This window comes from Hoplias malabaricus, chromosome 9, assembly GCF_029633855.1.
Source record: "Hoplias malabaricus isolate fHopMal1 chromosome 9, fHopMal1.hap1, whole genome shotgun sequence".
Taxonomy (NCBI): Eukaryota; Metazoa; Chordata; class Actinopteri; order Characiformes; family Erythrinidae; genus Hoplias; species Hoplias malabaricus.
Genome location: NC_089808.1, coordinates 9,620,264 through 9,643,046, shown reverse-complemented (window position 1 = coordinate 9,643,046; position 22,783 = coordinate 9,620,264). Strand labels below are relative to the sequence as shown.

The 22,783-nt window shown below is 38.5% G+C and overlaps 1 protein-coding gene across 2 annotated transcripts in view; it reads left to right on the top strand.

Moving 5' to 3' along the window:
* The window catches only part of LOC136707310 (phosphatase and actin regulator 1), a 65,252-nt gene that overhangs the window by 26,459 nt on the left and 16,010 nt on the right, over positions 1-22,783 (top strand). For both annotated transcript variants that reach the window (XM_066681298.1, XM_066681297.1), the window contains exons 3-7: positions 2,762-2,842; positions 9,462-9,665; positions 11,403-11,685; positions 18,390-18,586; positions 20,323-20,479. In XM_066681298.1, coding sequence (XP_066537395.1) covers positions 2,762-2,842; positions 9,462-9,665; positions 11,403-11,685; positions 18,390-18,586; positions 20,323-20,479 — 922 coding nt within the window. The remainder of the gene's footprint in view (positions 1-2,761; positions 2,843-9,461; positions 9,666-11,402; positions 11,686-18,389; positions 18,587-20,322; positions 20,480-22,783) is intronic.

Below are 22,783 nucleotides of genomic sequence, written 5' to 3'. Positions count from 1 at the left end.
ACAGAGATTTGCTGTCAAGTGTACTAAACTGTAGTGGTTCTTCATTGTTGTACCATATGGACAATTATTATTAAAGATTGTCTGTGTGATGTATTTATTTATTTAAAGTATTTATTCATGGGACTATTCATTTAATAACGTAATTAATTTAAATGTAGTAATGGGGATATTGTTCTACATGGGAACATTGCTGTACTCAACAGCTGCTTGTGACTGTGGAGAGAAGGCAGGAAACTGCACATTTACAATCACTATTTTTGGCCAAATTTCTTATTTACTTTCCGTCAATCTAAGTATTTATTTAATTATTTATTTATTTGTTATTTATTTATTTATTTTTTCCATGGTCTGAATTCTCAGTGCATCCCAACATCATCTTCCTCATGGATTCCTTCTCTTTGTGTACATTCAGCTCCTCAATTTACATATGCAAGTTTACATATCCAGCATGCACATCACAAGCACGCTCCTCTCTCTCTTTCATTGTCTGAGCTTCCTCAGACGTGTCGTTAAAGCAGCATCCTCCAGCCTTCAGGGGAGAACCGTGCACTGCAAGCACAAGTGCTAATACTCTTTCACGTTCTTAATTGGTTCCTTTGCCAGGGCAGATTCTGAAATTACTAATGCGTCAAACCGCCTCGTTTCAGAGAGTGCTGGTGGGGCGGAGGGGAGAGAAAAGTTAAGTCCCTCAACTGTTCCGCTCTAAAAATAGTGTTGCGGTGCCACTGGGACTCAGCTGCTGAGATCTGAAATGTTACTGTAAGGACTGAGCACACTGCAGCACCTGCTGACTTTAATCTTTTCCATTCTGCGGAAAATAAACTGAAATTATAATGAAACATACTGACTGCCATGCGGTTATCGGCAAGGTATGGTAGGGTCTAGTTTTAAAACTGATTGTTACTAGGGCTGGAGACGGCTTGAAATATTTGTCCGAATGGTGTCCTCTAATACTCAGTTGTGAAATGTTCACTCTAGTGTGTGTTTTACTGTTTCAGATTTTCAGTGTTTTTTATCACCCCGACGCTATCATTGCAGGTGGTGCTTTTTACAAAACCGATTCATGTTCATTTTGGAGGGCTTGCACTAACAGAGCTTCAAAGAAAAACAAAATGCATGAGCCTAATATACGTGTACATGGGGGATTAGGTAAATGTGTCTGAACAGAGCAGTATGGAACATTTTTCGTGTCTAAAAACTTGTAAAGAACACGCAAATACATTGACTTTTACAGTCACTGCAGACACTGTCCTTTTTGGGCGGTTCAGGTTACGATAAGCCTGTTTGGCTCAGAGTAAAACAGGGATTTGTTGGTATCAGGTCTTTTTTTGGACACTAAACGGGGTGCTCAGATGGACAACTCTGAAACCGTATTCAAGTTCAGACCAAAATTTAAGGCTTGATTAAAACTCAAGGCTTGGATAAAAATATAGGTTGCCTAAAATGCACTGACGGAGTGTTTTAATCAGGCATGAAATTTTAATCCAGAGTACAGCCTGAAAATCAGTATTTCTGATGATAATGTCGGCTAATGAAATGCATAGCTGCAGTATCAGCCATCGTTGAATCACGGCTAAATAAAGCAATACCTAATAAGATCCGATCACGTTAGGCTCTAATTTTAATTCATTTTTGATCCTGCGATGTTTTGAACTTTTCTGAGCAATCCTTCCATATCATTTACTATAAAACTGTGTTCTGTAGGTTTTTCCATCTAGGTGTGCTACTGTAGATGTTCCAGATGTGGCAGAAAGATGGGATATTAGCTTTTTAAAATGATTTGCTGGAAGCAGGTTGAATAGTCAGACACTTCAGAGGAGTGTGGGTGTATTGATGAATCATATTTGCATGAATGCAAGTAGGTCAGCAAACACAAGGGCTCATCATTGGCAATGTCACATTAAAGGAGACTGTCAAACCAGTATCCCACTTACTCCCAGTACATTTAATCAGCCAAGATATGTTTAGTGTTCTTTAGTTTTACATAGGTGCTATGTGTAGTGTAACAATCTTTCAGTGTCAGCAACACATTAGCAAGTCTACTTGAGCTTAGAGACAAACACACACGGCTGGAGGCAAGGGTGTGTGAAGACAGATTAAGGCATGTATCCTGAGGACTGTACATAAGCAGTTCTTGGCCGCATTAGCCTCACATCTCCATTTCAAATCTAAATAGAAACACACTTCAGACATTTTAACCTGTCTTGACTGTTCAGCTACACTATATGGTCCCATTGCAAAGGTATTACACAGAACACTAAACGATCACTGCATTAGGAACACCTACCTTGTATCTACACTCATTGTCTGTTTTATCAGCTCCACTGACTACACAGGAGCACTTTGTAGTCCTGTTTCTCTGCATACTTTATTTCCACCCTGCTCTTCAAAGGTCAGGACCCCAACAGAGCAGGTATGATTTGGGTGGTGGATCGTTCTCAGCATCACAGTGACACTGACGTGGTAGTGGTGGTGTGTTGTGCTGGGATCAGATACACTAATGCACCACCACGTCAGTGCGGCACTGTGAATCATCCACAGCTCAGATCTTACCTGCTCTGTGGTGGTTCTGTGGGGGTCCTGACCTTTTAAAGAGCAAGATAAGGTGGGGGAAATAAAGTATATAGAGCAGCAAATGGACTATGCTGTGTAATTATTATTACAAATTGACTATATTATGTCGTTATTAATTATGAATGATCAGTGTGTGTGTGTATATGTGTGTATTTTTAAAAACTGGGCTCTTTGTTTGTGTCCTCAGCTCTGGAGAGGGAGATGTCTGCCAGACAGACCAGAGAGGAGCTGATAAAGCGGGGAGTGCTGAAGGAGATCTTCGAGAAAGGTGTGGATCCACTTCTGAGAACTCACTCTGTAGTTTTACAGTTAGAGTGTATTCTTTGTTATTTCACCCTATTCTTTAATGGCCAGGACCACTACAGAGCAGGTATTATTTGGCTGACTTTGGTTGATGTTGAGGTGGTGTGTGTGTGTGTGTTGTGCCGGTATAAGTGGATCAGATACAGCAGTGATACTGGAGTTTTTAAAACGATATCCACTCTGTCCACTGTATTATAAATACACCTATCCACCTTGTAGGTGTAAAGACAGAGACATTATTGCATCTGTTGATGCACAGTTTGTGTTGGGCGTCTTCTAGTCCTTCATCAGTGGACACTTGATGCTGTTGGTTGGATGTTTTAGGTTGGTGGACTATTCCTAGTCCAGCAGTAACACTGAGGGGTTTTAAAACTCCAGCAGCACTGCTGTGTCTGATCCAGTCATATTAGATAAATTCTGCTCTGTGGCAGTCCTGTCATGGTCCTGACCATTTGAAGAACAGTAAATGGGGCTGTCAAAATATGCAGAGAACTACACAGTGCACCACACCAGCTTATACCCCACTAGAACCATGTTCAGCTAATGCCAAACCTTATTCTTGTTAACGGGCGCTTCAAAATGTATCATTTCATATGCTCAGTTAATATGTGTTAAAATAGGCACCACAATAGGTAACGTAACAGATTTGAAAGTATTTGTCACTGGTTTGACAATGTGCATGCTCACTTCAAACATAACGATCTTCAAAAGATTTCACATGTGAAAGGAAATATGTCATTTCGGTTTGTGTCATCTGCTCGATAACGAACAAGTACACACACACACCATTAGTTTGAGTGCTTTGCTGTTTTTATGTTTTGGCACGTTAGAGAATTCTAGGACAGCTGGTTTTATTTTTGGATCAGTGGTCACAGAGCTGCACTCTGAGACTCTATTGTTTTCTCTGTAAAGACATTACTATGTAAACACTGGATGACAGGAGGCACCAAAAATAGCTTGGAATAACTTGCACAGTGAAATCATGGTTTTATTCTATTTAAATAAGCAGTTATCTCAAACATTACCAAAGGATACTCTGCTGTTCAAAGTTTGGTAAACCTTGGTAAACCTTGTTATATGAAACCTTGTTATTCATTCATTCATTCATTCATTCATTATCTGTAACCCTTATCCAATTCAGGGTCACGGTGGGTCCAGAGCCTACCTGGAATCATTGGACGCAAGGCAGGGAATACACCCTGGAGGGGGCGCCAGTCCTTCACAGGGCAACACAAACACACATTCACTCACACCACGGACACTTTGGAGTCACCAATCCACCTACCAACGTGTGTTTTTGGACCGTGGGAGGAAACCGGAGCACCCGGAGGAAACCCACGCGGACACAGGGAGAACACACCAACTCCTCACAGACAGTCACAGAGCGGGAATCGAACCCACAACCTCCAGGTCCCTGGAGCTGTGTGACTGCGACACTATCTGCTGCGCCACCCTGCCGCCCTACCTTTTTAAAATTACAAATTCAAAATCATTGAGGTGATTCACTGACCTGTAACAGGGAGAACAGAGCCTCTGTCGTTGGGTTCAGCACTTCAGAAAGGGCACCATGTAACTTTTGAAAGAGGAGAGGAAACCATCACCCCCTCTGTATATCAGGACAGTGCTGTCACATATAATTGCAATCTGCGACTCTAGGGGGAGTCAAGGAGCAATAATACAGAATCTTATCTGGTGTTCCTTTTTTGGACAGTCTTCCATAGTAACTTTAGGCATGATTGAATAGTCATATGAAATAATAGCAAGTAGTTGAAAATAATAGCCGTGATTATAGCCACGAAATACTATGACTAGTGACTTGATCAAGATTTGGTTAGAAATAAAATGGAAAAACAGATGGGTTTGATTCCCTTCTCAGGCAGATTTACCAATAATCATCCTTGGGCAGAAAAAGAGAGGCGGGGATGGGAGTTAAAGAACAGCACTTTCTACCCCTTAACATCCATGGCTGAAGTGCCCCTGAACAAGGCACTAAACTGTTGACTGCTTCCTGCCACTGTAATTCTCCTTCCTTCCATAGGGTGTTGTAAATGTCCGCTTGTTTGAGTCCTTTGTTATTCGCACCATTGGATTACCACAGAAACTGATTGTTGAAAATTAAACAGTGAATAAACACTTACAAACAAATTAAATGTCAGTCTCGTATAAAAAACTTATATATAAACTTCCAATTTTTTTTTTTTTTTTTTTTTTTTTTTTTTTTTTTTTTATAAACTGTTTCGCATTAAAAGAAGTTGAGCTTCTGAACACAAATAAACAAGAGATTACATTCCCGCAAATCATTCATGTTGCCTTTAAAGCATCTGGGCCCTCTACATTAAAAGAGTGTGATTCACTTTTACAGGACTGTCCTGAAATCAGTGGAGGAGTGAAGGGAAGTGGGTTTCCTACCCACCTCCAAAAGTTACATAGTGCAGTTTCTGCTGTTCTGAGACTGGAGTAGCAATGCTAAAGGCTCTGTTGTCTCTATTACAGGTCAGTGAATCAACAAAGTGATGTTGAAGCTGTAACTTTACAATATACTATATATAATAAATAACAATTCTGTATCTAAAAGCTGAAAAAAACTAGTGGTGCATGAAAGCTACGAGTGTCTATTTAATACCTTTCTCATAGGAGGACATTGATATTGTGCCCTGTTAGATTTGAGTCTGGTGGCTTTGGAGGATATATTTAATTCAAATTGAGAAATTGGGGTTGTTCCCAAGGTCACTGCATTTGACCTCTGGGTCTGAGTCATAATTCATTTTTTTTTTTTTTTTTTTTTTTTTTTTTTTTTTTTTTTTAAATTTAAAGCTTATTTAACAACTTAAAAGGTGCTGTGTGTCTTGTTTAAAGCCGGTCTGCCTGTGCTTTGACTGGCACAGCTTTTCTTCTTGTACTTCCTCTTCCTTCCTTCATGTTTTGGCATTGCGAAAAATGTTTGGAAGTCTACTGTCTGATTGGCTGCTTGTGTTTAATCAGCTTACACATGTTAAAGCTCTTAGTGTGTGTGTGTGTGTGTTTGTGTCTGTGTGTGAATGAATGTGTTTACTTGGGGTGACAGTAAAAATGCAGCAGGGATTAATTCATGTGGAAATATCGAATACTTGCCTAACTCTCACACACACACTGAAGCCGTTAGGGGGCTAGTGTCTAAGAATGTTTGCCGCTCTGAATTTGTGTCCATTACCAAGCCACTTTAATGCCAGAAGTTGCATCTATAAATGTTTCAGCAGATTCATGTTAAAGGCAGTAAAATGTTTTTGGGGAGCTTGCAGTTTGCCCGTTCCAAACCAATAGCAATCATGTAATATTTGGCAGGCGATTAAGTAATATATATATATATATATATATATATTTATATGTATATATATATATATATATATATATATATATATATATCTATATATATATATATATATATATTTATATATATATATATATATATATATATATATATATATATATATATATATATATATATATATATATTGTGTGTTTGTTTATAGATCAACTCACTCAAATATTCCACTCGCCAGGACTCCCCTATCGTGCAGTGTTACTAAGCTGGAAGGCTGAAAACAGGCACATGCCTCTAGTTTAGTCTGCTTGGTACTCCAACACACGCTTAAAAATAAAGGTGCTAGAAAAGGTCCTTTTAGAACTACTTTTGGTTCCATAATAACACTAATCTTTACACTCAGACATCTCTTAAAGAAACATGGTTCTTTAGGGTACCAAAAGTTATTCTTCTATGGCATCGTTCAAAAGACCTTTTGTAGCACTTTTATTTTTAAGAGTGCACAAAGGGTAGCCAAATCCTGCTCAGGTGCTCTGTGTGTAGTACAGGTCTTTTGGTAGTGGAAATACAGGAGGTCCTCGATTTACGACACTGATCCGTTCCTACGTCGTGCCGTAAACCGATTTTCGGTGTAAGTCAGAACATACGTACATACTATACGTACGTAAATAACATACTGTAAGCACTTATCCTATCCTAACACCTATCCTCCTCGGTCCCGAGCCGCGTAACCGTGTATTCTTACGTGTAACCGTGTAGCTTTACGACGCAAAACCACTTAAGTCGAAACAAGGCTTTATACAGTAAACGGGAGATGTATCGTAACTTGGGACTTAAGTAACCCGAGGACCTCCTGTATAGAAAAATGGCATGAATTTTATCATCCTAACCATTGGACAAATCAGCATTGGTCACACAGCTCAAGATAGGACCAGCACATAAGACTACTGCACCACCCCAAGAGATGCCCTTAATATTGTATTTATATGGTATTTAGCCTAAAGTGTTAAAGTTGGCTTATTAGCGGTCTTGCGTCTTAGCTGTCTGTAACTAGTAGCTTTTTTTTATGCATTTGCCTCAACCCAACAAGTGGAGTGTGAGATTGAATGCTCAAGTCTTGGAATTTCTGTATGGCATCCTGTGACACATTTACACACAGATGTTGCAGCTGGGCCTGTAGATCCTGTATACTTGTAGGTTGCTGAAATTGACGTACCAGCTGGTCTCATAACTGCTCGTTTGGCAATAAATCTGGTGACTGAGCAAGCCAAGGAACTGCTGCAATCTGGCAGAGATGTTGCGGTGTGTGGGTGAGCATAGTCCTGCTGCAAAATGCCAGCTGGAAGCCCTGCCACGAGAGACAACATATGTGGCCGCAGGATGTCCTGCACATATCGCGAAGCTGTTAGTGTCCCTTGTAACACTACTAGGAGTGGCTCCCCAGATCATCACAGCAGCATTTGGGAGTTTTTCACTTCACAAGAAAAGCAGGATTGAAGTGCTCATTACAAAGTCTCCATACTCGAAACTGACCATCATTGGATCCCAAATAAAGCTGGATTAATTGCTAAAGATGATAGTTCATAGCAGTCCATGCTTCTCGTTCACAACACCTCCAAACAGCTTGGTCGGGACAGCCTACGTTGGAGGCAATTAGTCAAAAAAAAAAATCTTGCTTCTCCCAGTACAACAATTTAATCCCTTTGAGTGTCTTTGAGTGTGTTGTAGGTGCATGTCAGTCAACAATCTCTCACTAAAAGGTACACTGCCTAAAGTAGCCTCTGACACCTGTTATCATTCACATATCATTCTGAGAGATTCCGACATTCATATTTGAATGCAATTTATAAAATGTGCTTCAAAAAGTGATGTATCTTTTGGGGTTTCCTAGGATTAAGTTGTTTTAAAAGTGTTACATTTTTTAAAAAGTTTAAATGGCCCACGACTAATGAGGCGACCAATAAGGCAAAGAGCTCACTTGGTCCAAATCAGCCACTTGAGCCTCAGACTTCAAATGAGCGGAAAGGGTGGTGGGGGTTTGCCATGCAGTGAAATTACCTTTTAAACCATGGACTAGGAACCGAACGGCAGGAGTGAATCACACAATCCTCTGCATCCTTGGGTAAGGGCATCTGCATAACAGCGAAATGCCAATTATGCAGGTTGAATTTGAATCAGGCCACTGTTGCTGCAACGAATGTCTTCAGGCCGCACTGTCCGCTGCTGGAACGCTATCTGTTCTCCAGCCAGTAAAGATAATTAAGTTGCATAAAATGATCAAAAGCATCAAAAGGGTGCTACTTAATGAGCTGAGGGTACTAGTGGGGCTCCCCCCCCCTTCTTCTTTGTCTTTTTCCCCTTTTGATTCGTCTTTGTGCTGATAAGAGATGCTAATTGAGCTGCCTAATGCGCTTTGTTCTCCTGTGAGCACCGTGTGGTTTTGCTTTGGTTTTTCGTGTTGTGACCCCATGGTGATTTATTAATGTATTTATTTGTTAATTTATTTTTATATATTGGATTTTATGCAGTTCAACTCCATTTAAGTGGCCGTGAGTTAAGACTGGGGTCAGCATGGAGTTATACCATTGTCCCTGACTGTCTGAACTTGACAGAATCAGGCTAATCAAGTCAGGATTCTCAAATATTTGTCAAGCTTGTTTGGGAAGAAAAGAAATAAATTCAAAAGAAAAGGAACATTTGAAATTTTCTAGATACAGAGTAGTTGGTATGGGGTGCTTGACCAAATTATTTTTGACTGCAATATGGTTTGGCTTCAGGGAACCAAACAATTTCTGGCTATATTTATGCACAAACCAAATTTTAGAGCCATCTTTTAGCAAATGCTAATGCGCACTGATTTCTTGTTATTGTTTGCTTGCTATTATGAACATTCTCCATGTCACTGTAGCCCACATCTGGGCCTATGCCCAGTCTGTGTGGGTCTAGTGAAACATAGTTTGGGTTGGGCTGTTTGTGACATATTGTCAGAAATTAAGACACCCATGCATAAACAAGTGGTTAGCTTCTTGCTGATGAGCACTTGGTGTGAGCTGAGGTATGAGCCCATTTATCATATATATTAAAGGAACAGGGGCTGTTTAGACAGGGTGAGAAGGGTGCTGTGGTGCGAGTGAGTCCCCAGGCAACTGTGTTTACTTGTGGAAACGATGTGAAATATAGTCGCCACCTGCATTCTTTTCACTTTTGTATGTGATCGAAGTGTGGTTTATGTATCTAAATGTAAGTTTCACTGAGACAGTATTTCTGTATTTCTTCCCTGCAGCCACTATTGAATTCAGGGCCTCTATGGAGGGTGGAGGCTGTCCTCAGGATTCCTCCATGAAGTCGTCCATGGTTCTGCCTGCTAAGAAGTCGGTTGCTTTTCCAGGTGACATTCAGGAGAACCCTGCCAAAGCTCCACTCTTCCACAAGCAGCCACCTGCACTGCCCCCAAAGCCATTTCCTCGACTGTCCAACCACATCACAGGTGAGACTGAGATGACCAAGTGACAGACGTCCAAGACTAATTTTAAAAGTCTTGAATGAAGGTCGGTGTCCTTCTTTTTCCAGTATTGAATGGTTACAGATTCATTTGGTTTAGCCTTGGTGACTTAAATCATCTTTTGATTACAGCCAGAAAACCTGATGCGATTTGTTTCTCAGAATGGTCAAAGACTGCCTGATTTGACAGGAAAGGTGCTCAGCATGACCAACCACAGCCATTATTGTGACAAGTGTTGCAGATTTTGATATAGGGTCTCGGAACCTCATCGACTTTTAAACACAATAATTTTAACTTTCCCAGAAAGCCTGATTATCTTCATGCAGAGCGGGAGTATATATATCAGATTGTTAGTTTGGGGACAGCTTGACCCAAGTAAACATGTGATCCATAACTCTTAATCCAAACCATGCTTTGTAAAGATTAGAATTGGGTTACATTGATGGTGATGGGCGTGATGGACTGGTGCCCTGTACTGGGTATGTTACAATCATGCGGCCAATAATTATGGGAAGGATCCAGACCCAGCAGTTACAGAAAATGAATGATTGTGGGTGATAGATTTACTGCCTTCACCGGGTGGTAATGCTCAGTGATTCTGGGTAGGCACTGGAACCATGTCAACCCTGATCACGATGAATGGGCTACAGAAAATTAATGAATGGATGATTTAATAAATGATTATAAGAGAAGCCAAACGTCTGAGGATCTATAAGCTGCAGTCTGTATGAGGCATTGAGATGAGGTTTTGATTTAAAATGTAAGGCACACATGTATTTTACACTGATCAGCATTATAAGTAAAAACATGTTAGGTCTGAAGCCAGAAATGTTTCTTTACATTCAATTTTATGGTCTGTTTGATCTCTCAATTTTGCTCCTTTGCTTCTCTCTCATCATCATTAAAGGATGTCATTGTCATGTAAATATCCTTGGTTGGTCTGGATTTAGTGAATGGCTGTAGTTGTACTTTCATGAGCTCTGCTTAAGAACATACTTCTTGTTGACAATACTGGATTCAAGCTTTGTACTTTTCATTAAGTCTAATACACTTACTCTAGTAAGATCAAAGTAGTTCTTGGATAATAAGGTTTATTCCTTGTCCCTCACTTAAATACTTTGTCTAATTTGGAACCAAAGTGGGTTCTTATACCTCATATTAACATGCTATATTCACAAGTGTGTGAATAATGTTTTAAGTTGTGAGGTTGACAAAAACAGTCATACTGTAGCCTGTCAGGCTTAAAAATAAGAGTTTTATGACTGTTCAGTGACATTTGTGTTAGCTGCTGTTCAAAAAACACACATTAATTTAAAAGTAATTTCAATTCGACAAATAGTCACATGATCACAGTGTGTTTAAACTTATTCCAAAGCAGTCTGTAACAGTCCCAGTTGTTATTTTTATATTATTATTATTAAAATAGTGACTTTGTCAAAAATGAATCAGGCCTTATATAATCCAGTAATTTGTTATATAGTTGATAAGGGAAAGTGAAATACTGCCTCAATTAAAATATTCTCTTAATAAATTCCTCAGCAGCAGCAGCGAGTATTGGAATAATCACATGATGTAGATGTGGTAAATATGTTAAATAGATCATAATGGACCCCAAGTAAAAACAAATCAACGCAGAGCCATTAATGCTAGAGATTTTTATATATATATATATCTTGTATTGCTTAATTTTTCTCTTTTTTTTCCCTATCCTTTTGCTTGCAGAGCCATGTCAGCCCCTTAAGCTGACCTGTGTGCAGGGGAAGCTGTCTCCTCCTCTACCTCCTAAGAAAGTGATGATCTGTGTGCCGTCCGGAGGCCTAGAGCCCCCTGTCTCCTCCCCAAGCCCCCTAGCCACATATCCGCAGAAGTGTGCTCCCATGATGCACCACGGAGGCCTCGGGGGGCACCACGGACACCCACACCAGCTGCAGTACGGCAGTGTGCCCAGCCGCATCATTGAAGAGCTCAACAAAACTCTAGCACTCACCATGCAGAGGCTTGAGAGGTGAGTACAGTGCCTTCTGGAGGTTTCTGTTTAATATTGCTGTTCAAGGAGCCATCTGTCATTTGTACAACCAAAAGTAGCAATAAATATTTATGACTATGACTATTTGTTTACATTTTTTTAAATTATGAAAAGCAACTGATATGATGAAGAATAAAATTCTACTTGGAGTAGATCAATGAATGTAGCAGATCCAGTTTATGCTCATTGAAGTTTGTACCCCCATGTGGGTGGCCATGTTTTGCTAAATAGTTTTAGCATACAACCAGGCCACTAACCTGCCTGCATATTGTTTGCTTGGTACAGATTATTTATTTATTTTGTGTATAGCTAGCAAACTGTGCCTCTAAACAGAGTTGTTACATGTTCAATGCTATACACTTTAAAGGCACTGAAATGAAAACGCTACCTGTGACTTGTCTCAAAACAAAAAAAAAAATTTGTTACATGTTAGCTAAGCTCTCTTTTGCTAAATTGTCATGAAAACTTTTAACAGGCATTTTTTTTCTTTTGTTAAATTGTAGTGAAACCTTTTTGCAGGCTAGCTTTTCGCTAATGAGTCCTTGGAAGAATCTACTGTTTAGTATGATTTGCTAATTTGAAGTGAGACATTTAATTCTACATCTTCTCTATTTTGCTAAGTTAAAATGAGTTACAAGCTAAAAGCTGTTATAAGATAACTTGTGCCAGAATTAGACCATATTACAAAATTTTGTTTATTAAGCTAACTTTGTTGTTTGCTAAATTAGAATATGACTATAGTTAGCATTAGCATCATACCTTCTTGCTGTTTAAGGACATAGCTATCCGGTTTGCTCTGTTTTGCTAAGCTAAATCGAGACCCTATTTTAGAGCTAGCCTTGCTTTATGTTGCTAAGTTGAGTGTTACAGACCAGAATTACTCTCTTCTGTAAACTAACATTTGCTGGCTTCAGAAGGAAGCTATAGGTTAGCTTTGCTCTCTTTAGGTGTTAGAATGAGAGCAGGCTGCAACTGTAACATGTTGGTTTACTGTGGTGCTCACAGCGTTGACCCAGCTAACAAACCCACTACAGAGTTTTTGGCCCAATTAGGTCTCCGTTGATAGACCTTGGGAACTGTAATACCCTGTCTATGGCTCTCCTGGGCACAAGCTGGCATTGTGACACAGAGTCCAAACACTGCCAGCCTCATCCTGATGCCAGTCTTCTAGTGCCACAGCTAGTACTGTTGCATATCAGGACATAGACCCTGTTTGATCTTAATACTGTGGAGCACATTTACAGTCCTCATTGCTAACGATTCTTCAACTTTGGAATCAGGTCTGTTATTTAAGCTGCAGTTTTAAGAGATTTTAAAAAATCTGAACTGTGTCTATTTATAGTTGATCACATTGATATGCATGCTAACTGATTAAACACATTTCAGAAAAATAATTGAAATAGCACAGTGCACCAATTCTAAGAAATTTGCATATGGAATTTACTGACTACAACAAAAGGTATTAATAGCAATCAATATACTCTTCATATAATTATAATCATACACAGGATAAGATGTAAAATATCCTATGCCAATCTATTAGAGCTTCACATAGGGCCCACTCTCTTCCTACTTGCAGACGCAACATTTTTGTTGAAACCTACACCTCAACACTATGGTTGCTGTGGCTGTTTATGATCTGATCAGCAACAAGCTATCCTTAACAACTAGTACCCAAACCACCCACTGTATCACTAGTTCTTCACAGGGGTCATCAGATAGGCACCTCCTGTCATTGGTGTTTCACTGAGTTAAGCCCACAACACCTCCAGAAGGCTCAACAGTGAAGCCTGGTGTCCTACCTTACCCTTTATCATCACCAGTCATAAATCCACTCTGGCCTCCCTGGTGACTAAGGCTGTACCTAGCCCCACTGGCACCATTAATGCATGCTCAGTGCTACCAGTTCCATGTGAACTTTACATGCTACATCACCAACAGTCACAATAGCATCTCTACAGTGTATTTCCCAAAGTAATCTGTTCTCTCCTAATCCACAACCACGGACTAGACCTTTCAGCTGTTTCTGATAACTCCTTCACAGCTGCCGTTAGTTTCCGACCCCTGATACTGAACTGCACAAGCAGGGATGTGGCTGACTTGGCTACAGATACCCTAACGCCTATCTCCACCATCTCTTACATGTGCCTGCCACCCTCGTTCCCTTACCTCGGCCGCCAAGTCCACGTACTTCAGCTTAAATATATTTATATATTGATTTTTTGGTGAGGCTATACAAGGAATTACAAGCTTCAAATTTTCTACCTTTCTACCAAAAAACCTGTATTTTTAACAACAAGAAATAGAATTATTTTGCCATTTATTACATTTTTTATGCATTACAGAAATCTTGGTTTAAATTTTTCAAATTTGCTGGTGCTTTGAAAACCAAAAAGCAGAAGCCATAACTGATCAATTAAATTGAGAAGGAGACGACTGTTATGAACATCGAGAGTTTTAAAAACAGGTAATTAAAATAATAATTACCCACAGAGTATATGCAGGGCTTCTGCTGAAAATACAAAAAAGAGTAAATATGAAAATATTCTGTTTTTAATATTAGTAATATTCCTTTTCATTTGAAAATGTAATTTCTGTTATGGATTCTGCTTTTTGCCAGACAACTCTGGGGCCTTGGATCCTTGCCTTGGGTCTCAGTCTAAATGGAGTTTGGTGTGTTCTCACTGTCTGCATGGGTTTCCTCCAGCTGCTTCTGTTTTCTCCCACAATTAAAAAAAACAAAACAAATTTTATTAGGTTTAATTGGCTGTGTAAATATGTCCAAGGGTGTGAATGCATATGTGTGTGTGAGAGATGCCCTGTGATGGATTGCCGGTCAGTCTGTGTTCATGCTTTGTGCCCAGTGATTCTGGGTAGGCTCCAGACACACCACATCCCTAAACAGAATGAAGTGGTTACAGAATACCAATGAATGATTGAAATTATTTTGGTTTTTCACCATCATTTCTTCAACTCGATCGTTAGTATTTGTCAGGATGTTAAAGTCTTAAAAATATAGGATTTAAAATGGTTCCATGTTTCCATAATTTCCAAAATGGCCAGAATTTTAAATGGTTCCATATTTCAGTCATGCAGAGCAATCACTAGACCTAGTTACTCCTTTAAGGTGGGCTACCAATACCATTTATGACCTGAAGGTTGAAGGTTTTTGTTGGCATTTTCTCTAAACAATTTCAGATGTAGGAAGAAGATAAAAAAAAAAAAAAAACAATTCACAATGTGAGTTTTTCATATCTCAGGTCACTCAGGCTTTTTATGTGTTCATTTTGTGAGTTGGCCTTGGACACACACATAGCTTCCAAATGGCAGCTCTGCCATAATTTCCAACAACGTGATGCTGACGATGTGCTGTTTTAATTTAGGCCGAGTCTCAGAGTTGGAGATGGTTATATTTTATCTTGGTGGTAATTTTTGTTTTGGCTACATGTTTGGCTCCTGTTAAAAGGTTTATATCCTACATCTGTTTGTTTCGGTTTATGGATCAATAAATGTAATAATTTATGTTTACATGACAGTCATATCGTTTCATTTTTATCCTTGAGAATAAAATATGATGTGGTTATTAAACACAATTTCCCTTTAAAAGAACACTAGATAGTATTTTTACCCTAAAATTACAGCTTCAACATTAATAGGGAGATTGGAGCCTCTGTCTTTGCTACTCTGAGCTCAGCACTGCAGAAACTGAACTGTAACTTTTGGAGGAGGGTAGGACGATATGTCTAGAAAGTATAAATCTGAGTAGCTTTGACAAGGGTCCAACTGTGATGGACATATTTTGGCCAGAGTAACTCCAAAAAGGTCTATTGGGATGGGCCTGTGGCGTGCATGCCTCAATGATTTGGCATTGAATTTTGTGACATCACAAAAACATTGCACTGAAAATAGGCTATTTTTTTTGCAGCTTTGTTTTCATATATGGGCTGTGTGGACTTTAGTATCTTATTCTTTTTAGCCATGTTTGGTTTGTGTTTTGTTATGAGATTGTTCCATTTGACACGTTACATCATTTTGCAATCAGTGCCACTATAACTCCTCTCCCTGGTTAATTGCCTGCATTAGCGTTTTAGTATTTCACGTTATGAACACATTCAAAAGAGCTTATCACATATTTAACTGTGGCTATCTGCAAATGAATGCATCACTAATCCGGATTGCACTAGTAGGGATGCGTCACCATTCTCCTGCTCGTTTCCCACAGATTGTCAAACTGCATTTGGGAAATGACCGCCATGTTTATGGGGACACACATGGCGCAGTGTGCTTGGGCCTCCATCTGTATCCGCATGTTATGAAATTAACTGTTGGATCTGCAAGTTTTTCAGAGTTCAAAGGGTTTACCTTACGTCAACTGCTTTTCTATAATTAATGCAGATTGTAATTGCGGTTAACTGCATTAGAAGATTATTTCAGAAATAATCAAGCAGCTTACTTACATAAGCATATGAGAATGATAGAAAAGCATAGATAACGAGGGAGGGGGAGTAGCAGTAAACACAAGCTAAACTGCTTGTGAAATTATGCTCTGGTTTAGGTGCATCTCCATATTGTCTTGTCATTTTTGTTTTAAAATGACAAAGTCACCTAACAGTTGCTGCCTGGTGAAAGTCAGTTTATTCTCAATCGTATCATGGCTATGTTTAGGATCAGTGTCAGGGAAAATATATATATTATTTTATATTAATAAATAAATAAATGTAAAATATATCTCATGTATAAACCAAATGCTAATAATATCAAAGCCATATATAAAGTCTAGAGAAAACCTAGACGATGCCTGATAGCCTAGATATACCTTAAAAATAATTTAAGTCAGGTTCATGTAAAAATTCTGAGATGTTTAAAGCAATCACACAAATTTTAGCAATGATGCATTATGTATTATGGGAGATTATTTTTATTTTATGAGTACAAAATATTTGTTCTTGCAACAGTAATTTTTGCCTGACCTAAATATTATTAAAATGCAGTAACAGAGTTATATAAGTTCATATCACAAAGAAATACAGGTGCTGGTCATAAAATTAGAATATCATGAACAAGTTGATTTATTTCAGTAATTCCATTCAAAAAGTGAAACTTGTGTATTATACTCATTCATTACACACAGACTGATATATTTCAAGTGTTTAATTGTTTTAATCTGATGATTACAACTGACAACTAATGAAAACCCCATATTCAGTATCTCAGAAAATTAGAATATTGTGAAAAGGTTCAATATTGAAGACACCTGGTGCAACACTCTAATCAGTTTAAATCGTCTCTCTGTCTAGTTCTGTAGGCTACACAATCATGGGGAAGACTGCTGACTTGACAGTTGTCTAAATGACGACCATTGACACCTTACACAAGCAGAGCAAGACACAAAAGGTCAGTGCTAAAGAGGCTGGCTGTTCACAGAGCTCTGTGTCCAAGCACATTAATAGTGAGGTGAAGGGAAATAAAAGTGGTAGAAAAAAGTGCAAAAGCAACAGGGATAATCACACCCTGGAGAGGATTGGGAAACAAAATCCAATCAAAAATGTGGGGGAGATTCACAAAGACTGGACTGCAGCTGGAGTCAGTGCTTCAAGAACCACCACGCACAGATGTATACAAGACATGGGTTTCAGCTGTCGCATTCCTTGTGTCAAGCCACTCTTGAACAAGAGACAGAAGCGTCTCACTTCCAAAAAGGACTGGACTGCTGCTGAGTGATCCAAAGTTATGTTCCCTGATGAAAGTAAATTTTGCATTTCCTTTGGAAATCAAGGTCCCAGAGTCTGAAGGAAGTTAGGAGAGGCACAGAATCCATGTTGCTTGAGGTCCAGTGTAAAGTTTCCATAGTCATTGGTGGTTTGGGGCTCCATGTCATCTGCTGGTGTTGGTCCACTGTGTTTTCTGAGGTCCAAGGTCAACGCAGCCATCTACCCGGAAGTTTTAGATCACTTCATGCTTCCTGCTGCTGATCAACTTTATGGAGATGCAGATTTAATTTTCCAACAGGACTTGGCACCTGCACACTGTGCCAAAGCTACCAGTACCTGGTTTAAGGACCATGGTCTCCCTGTTCTTAATTGGCCAGCAAACTCGCCTGACCTTAACCCTATAGAAAATCTATGGGGTATTGTGAAGAGAAAGATGTAATACACCATACTCAATAATGCAGAAGAGCTGAAGGCCACTATCAGAGCAACCTGGGCTCTCATAACACCTGAGCAGTGCCACAGACTGATTGACTCCATGCCATGCCGCATTGCTGCAGTAATTCAAGCAAAAGGAGCCCCAACTAAGTATTGAGAGGTGTACATGCTCATACTTTTCATGTTCAAACTTTACAGTTGGCCAGCATTTCTAAAAATCCTTTTTTTTTTTTTTGCATTGGTCTTAAGTAATATTTTAATTTTCTGAGATACTGAATATGGGGTTATCATTAGTTGTCAGTTATAATCATCAAATTAAAAGAAATAAACACTTGAAATATATCAGTCTGTGTGTAATGAATGAGTATAATATACAAGTTTCACTTTTTGAATGCAATTACTGAAATAATAAACTTTTTCATGATATTCTAATTTTATGACCAGCACATGTACATTCACTCTTTTAAAGTTTAAGGGTATTTGCATTCAGCCTGATGGACTGTTTGAACACACCCCCTTCTGTTATTTTCTTGACAGTTCTGCATTGCACTCTGGTCAGTGTGGCCTTCTGGATGGCCGACCAGTGCCCACGGTGGTGATTGATTGTGAAGATGAGAAAGAGAATATGCCCAATGAGTCTGACTATGAAGACCTGCCCAGCATGTACAAGGATGAGCTAGAGGAGGAAGAGGATGAGGAAGACGATGAAGAAGATGATGACTCGCTTTTCACAAGTTTGTATATATTTAATAATATTGATGGAAATATTGGGCACATCAGAGGTGCTTTTTAATACTGAATTTAGTATTTGTGGGTTTGATTCAAGGCAATGTTCAGGAGACCTTGTTGCATGATCAGTTAATAAATTAGTTAATAATCTCATTAGTTTATAGTATGTTTAAAGCAAACCCAACATTTTCTTGCAGTCATCAGCAAGTCATGATTACAACATGATGACCAGCAAAATCCAGACCTGAATTAGTGCAGAGAAAAGTAGTGGGAAAAAAATTCTCTTTTAAAATAGAAATAATCAAATTCTTATTGCCTGAAAATATCTTCCTGCTATAATATTGTATTAAATTCTAAGATGATGACTAAAGGATGGGGTTGACGGCATATTCAAATATATTCAGAAGTAGACATTAAACGATGTGAACATTTGATTCTGTTATCATGGCCGAAATTATGAGTGGAATCAGGGGTATTGTTAAAATGTGCACAAATATTTATACACTTACAAATAATTTTCTTAAATTTTATATATTTCCTATACCAACAATTTGCAGCACTATGAATACTAATTTAAATAAAGTATTAAATGAACAGTAATAGTAGCCTTTGTATTAGGTTTTATTTATTTATTTATTTATGTTTTTTTTTTCCCTCAATTTTATTGGTTTTCTGGAAATACTTTGGCTACAGAGATGAATCTGAAGTCCCATTTGAAAGAGGCATGTTTATTTCAAACAGCTCCTAGGGCACATGGGAAATGTGCTTGAGCAATTTAAGGTGGAACTTAATGTTAATGTTGGCAGTTGTTGGGGTAAAAAAGTCTCAAATTTATTTTCAATTTAAGGTCATGAAAAACACTGTAATGTTATTTATAAAACCATTTAAGGTGGAACAGAGGGAGAGTTTGTTGTTCTGGCTAGAAAGGGTTTTTTGGGGTTTTTTTTTTTGTTTCAATTACAATAATATGACTTTTAAACACATTTTCAAAATTTCAATATACATTATTTACAGCATCAGTAAATGAATGCACTGACTGACCTCATTGCACATGATTTTAAAGTTAGTTTAAAAATATTAATATTGACAAATCAGGAGGTTTAGGCCCATCAGTGATGCCATGTTTCTTGTTTTTCTGGCAATTTTATTTATTTATTTTTATTGTTCATATGAATATCGGAGTACATCGTATTGACAGAATCTAAAATATATGGTGATACCGATTTTAGCATTATCGTCCAGCCCTACTCTTGTTTGTCATTAAAAGTGAAACAAAATTACTAAACCAGCACATTTTTACAGCCATGCCTGTGTTTATAAGGAGCATAAACATATTAAAACACTTACTTCATCAGGAGCTCCGGTGTGGTTCTCAATCTCACCTCCCAGTCTTGATTTAACCCTGGTTTCAAGTCCTTGGGGAGTGAAATCAGGATTTTTGACCATGGCCTACCGTAACAGTTTCATGTCTATTCAGAACATCAAAATATCAAGTTGACAGAGGTCCTGAGGTCAGAAACCAACCTTTTGACTAATGACTAGAAGGCAGCAAAACTGACAAAACACTAAACTGCCAAGGACGTTCAAGGTTTAGCTTTTATCTTGCTCAAAAACCTTTTTGAATTTTCATTTTAGACAACTAAAAAAATTGTTTCACGGCTCATCTCAGACTGTATGTCCACCACACCTGCAGATATAGTGCAGATGACTTACAAACTCCCCCGTGTGTGTTTGAGTACAGGTACTTTAGCCAGAAAGGTGTTGAGGAAAGACTCTCTGGCTATAAAGCTGAGTAACCGGCCTTCTAAGAGGGAGCTGGAGGAGAAGAATATTCTGCCCATGCAGACGGATGAAGAGAGACATGAGTCCAGACAACAGATTGGCACCAAACTCACACGGTAAGAATACACACATTAAATACCGGTTTGTTTTTCTACCCTATCAGGACATGGGGCCATTGCTGATAAGGTATATGAAGTTCCACTGCATAGAACCTACATGACTCTACTTGACTCAGCATTTCTCTTTTGCTTTTTCACTGGCCAAATCTGGTATCTGGTCCCTGGAACCAGGTAGGTTTTCAGTCCCACCTTGCTCTGGGTTTTCCAGCTGTGCCGAGTAGGTACTAAATTATTACGTGGAAACCCTGCTGAGTGGTCAGGGCCATGTCAATCACCACAAAATGCAGAGCCCATTCAAATCCAGCTCAAACCGCTGCTTATAAAATCTCTTAAATTACATTATTCATTCCTTCATTAAGCCGACGATTCTTGTTAGAGACGGGTTTTGCAATGTGTCAGTGCTCATTTTGCGGGGGAGCCCTGCCAGTGGAAAAGCGACAAGCTTTAAGCGTCCCGAGTCGATTAGAGCCGGACCCATGCGGTGGAAAAGCATCCAAAAGTTTGGATACAAAAATGTATCCAAAAGTTACTAGATGCTTCTAATTGGTTACTTCAAACTTCGCAAACATTGTCTTATAAAATCACACACATCTTATGTAATTTCCATTAAATAAAGCAATGGACACTGGGGCAGATGCACATGGGGCTTAATCTGCCACCAATAGATGAATAATTCATTTCAGAATCAACATACTACATGCTAATTTGTCATTTGTCTGTTACTTGTTAAATTATTCAAATGTATAATTTTATTGGGTCTTTAATACAAATGTTATTTATAAATAATAATAACAAAGAAATATCACTAATAATAGTAATAGTTGCACAGATGCATTATATATGATTGAAATTTAAAATGTAAACATTCTCTGGCTCTTGTCATTTTGTGGTAACTGTTGTGTAGTATCAAATATGACATTTGCTGTTTTATTTAACAAAAAAAAAAAAAAAAAACCTAAAAATGAAGTACTTTGAAGTTGTCCAGCTGGAAGAATTTATTTGTCACTTCATTCATAGGAAGTTCCATCAAGGAAAAAGTGCTACAAAAGCATGTTCATCAATGTGTTCTGTTCTAATATTGTATCCAAAAGTATGTGTGAGTTTTCGTTTAGACGATTTTAATATTTTATATTTAAAATACATTTATTCATAATATTTTATAATTATAATATTTATAAATATTTATATTTATTTTATAAGTTTTAATATTGTGATTTTGGTGTCAGCGATTCTGAACGTAGCATCATTTTCTAAATGTAATTAATTAATTAATTAATTTGAGTTTGTCCCACTCGTATCATTTTGTGGTTACTGTAACATAGGATAACTTTAACAATAGTGAGCAAACAAGCAAACACCAGACAGACAAACAAACAATGTTCTAATTCCAATAACACCTTACACAAGACATGCTTTAAAATGTATTTGTACACATAATAATAATAATAATAAAACATATTATAACGTATGTTATAACAGTTTGGAAAGTCATGAATGTTTTATATATGAAGGCATTTTTTGTGTTAAAAATGCAAAAGAGCTGTACACACAAATTCATTTTATATAAGCAGCCCATTCACACAATGACACGTGAGTTTTTGACAAATCCCTAATCGTCTCCTAAAACCCTGCTCAGCCACGGGCGTCATTTCATGCCTCCATCAATGAACCTCTGACTCAGTGGGCAAATGTCCCAGTGAATAAACACATCAGAGTCGTCAGAGACAGCACGGGCACAGTCACAACTGAGCTATAGCTGCGGCCCGTGCAGAACTGGCTTATTAAAACCAGTATGGTGAAACTGAGCTGACCTAATTTCTAAGTAACCTCCCACTGCCTGCCACACACACACACACACACACACACACACACACACACACACACACTCTCTCTCTCTCTCTCTCTCTCTCTCTCTCTCTCTCTCTCTCTCTCTCTCTTCCATTCTGTCCTTCTCCGTTTCCCTCTCCCTCTTTTCCCTTTGGTGACTCATCATGGCAGCAGTGTGGCCTTGGCAGTTGCCAGCTAAACTAGATTAAATCTGTTCAATGCATTTTCCTCTTCAAAAGAATCTGAGAAAGCTAGAGACAGTAAGGAAAGTGTAAACTGATGCTCAGTGGCTGCTGCAAGCCAAACAAGATCAGAGAGAGGTTTTTTGAAAGTCGTTTAGCACACGTTAAAATAATTGCAACATTCAGCCTCATTTGGGAAACACACACTTGGGGAAATGTTGAACATCTCAGCTAATCTGTAAAAGTGGCAGACTAAACGCTAATGTTTATCAACCAATGTCCTTATTACTGC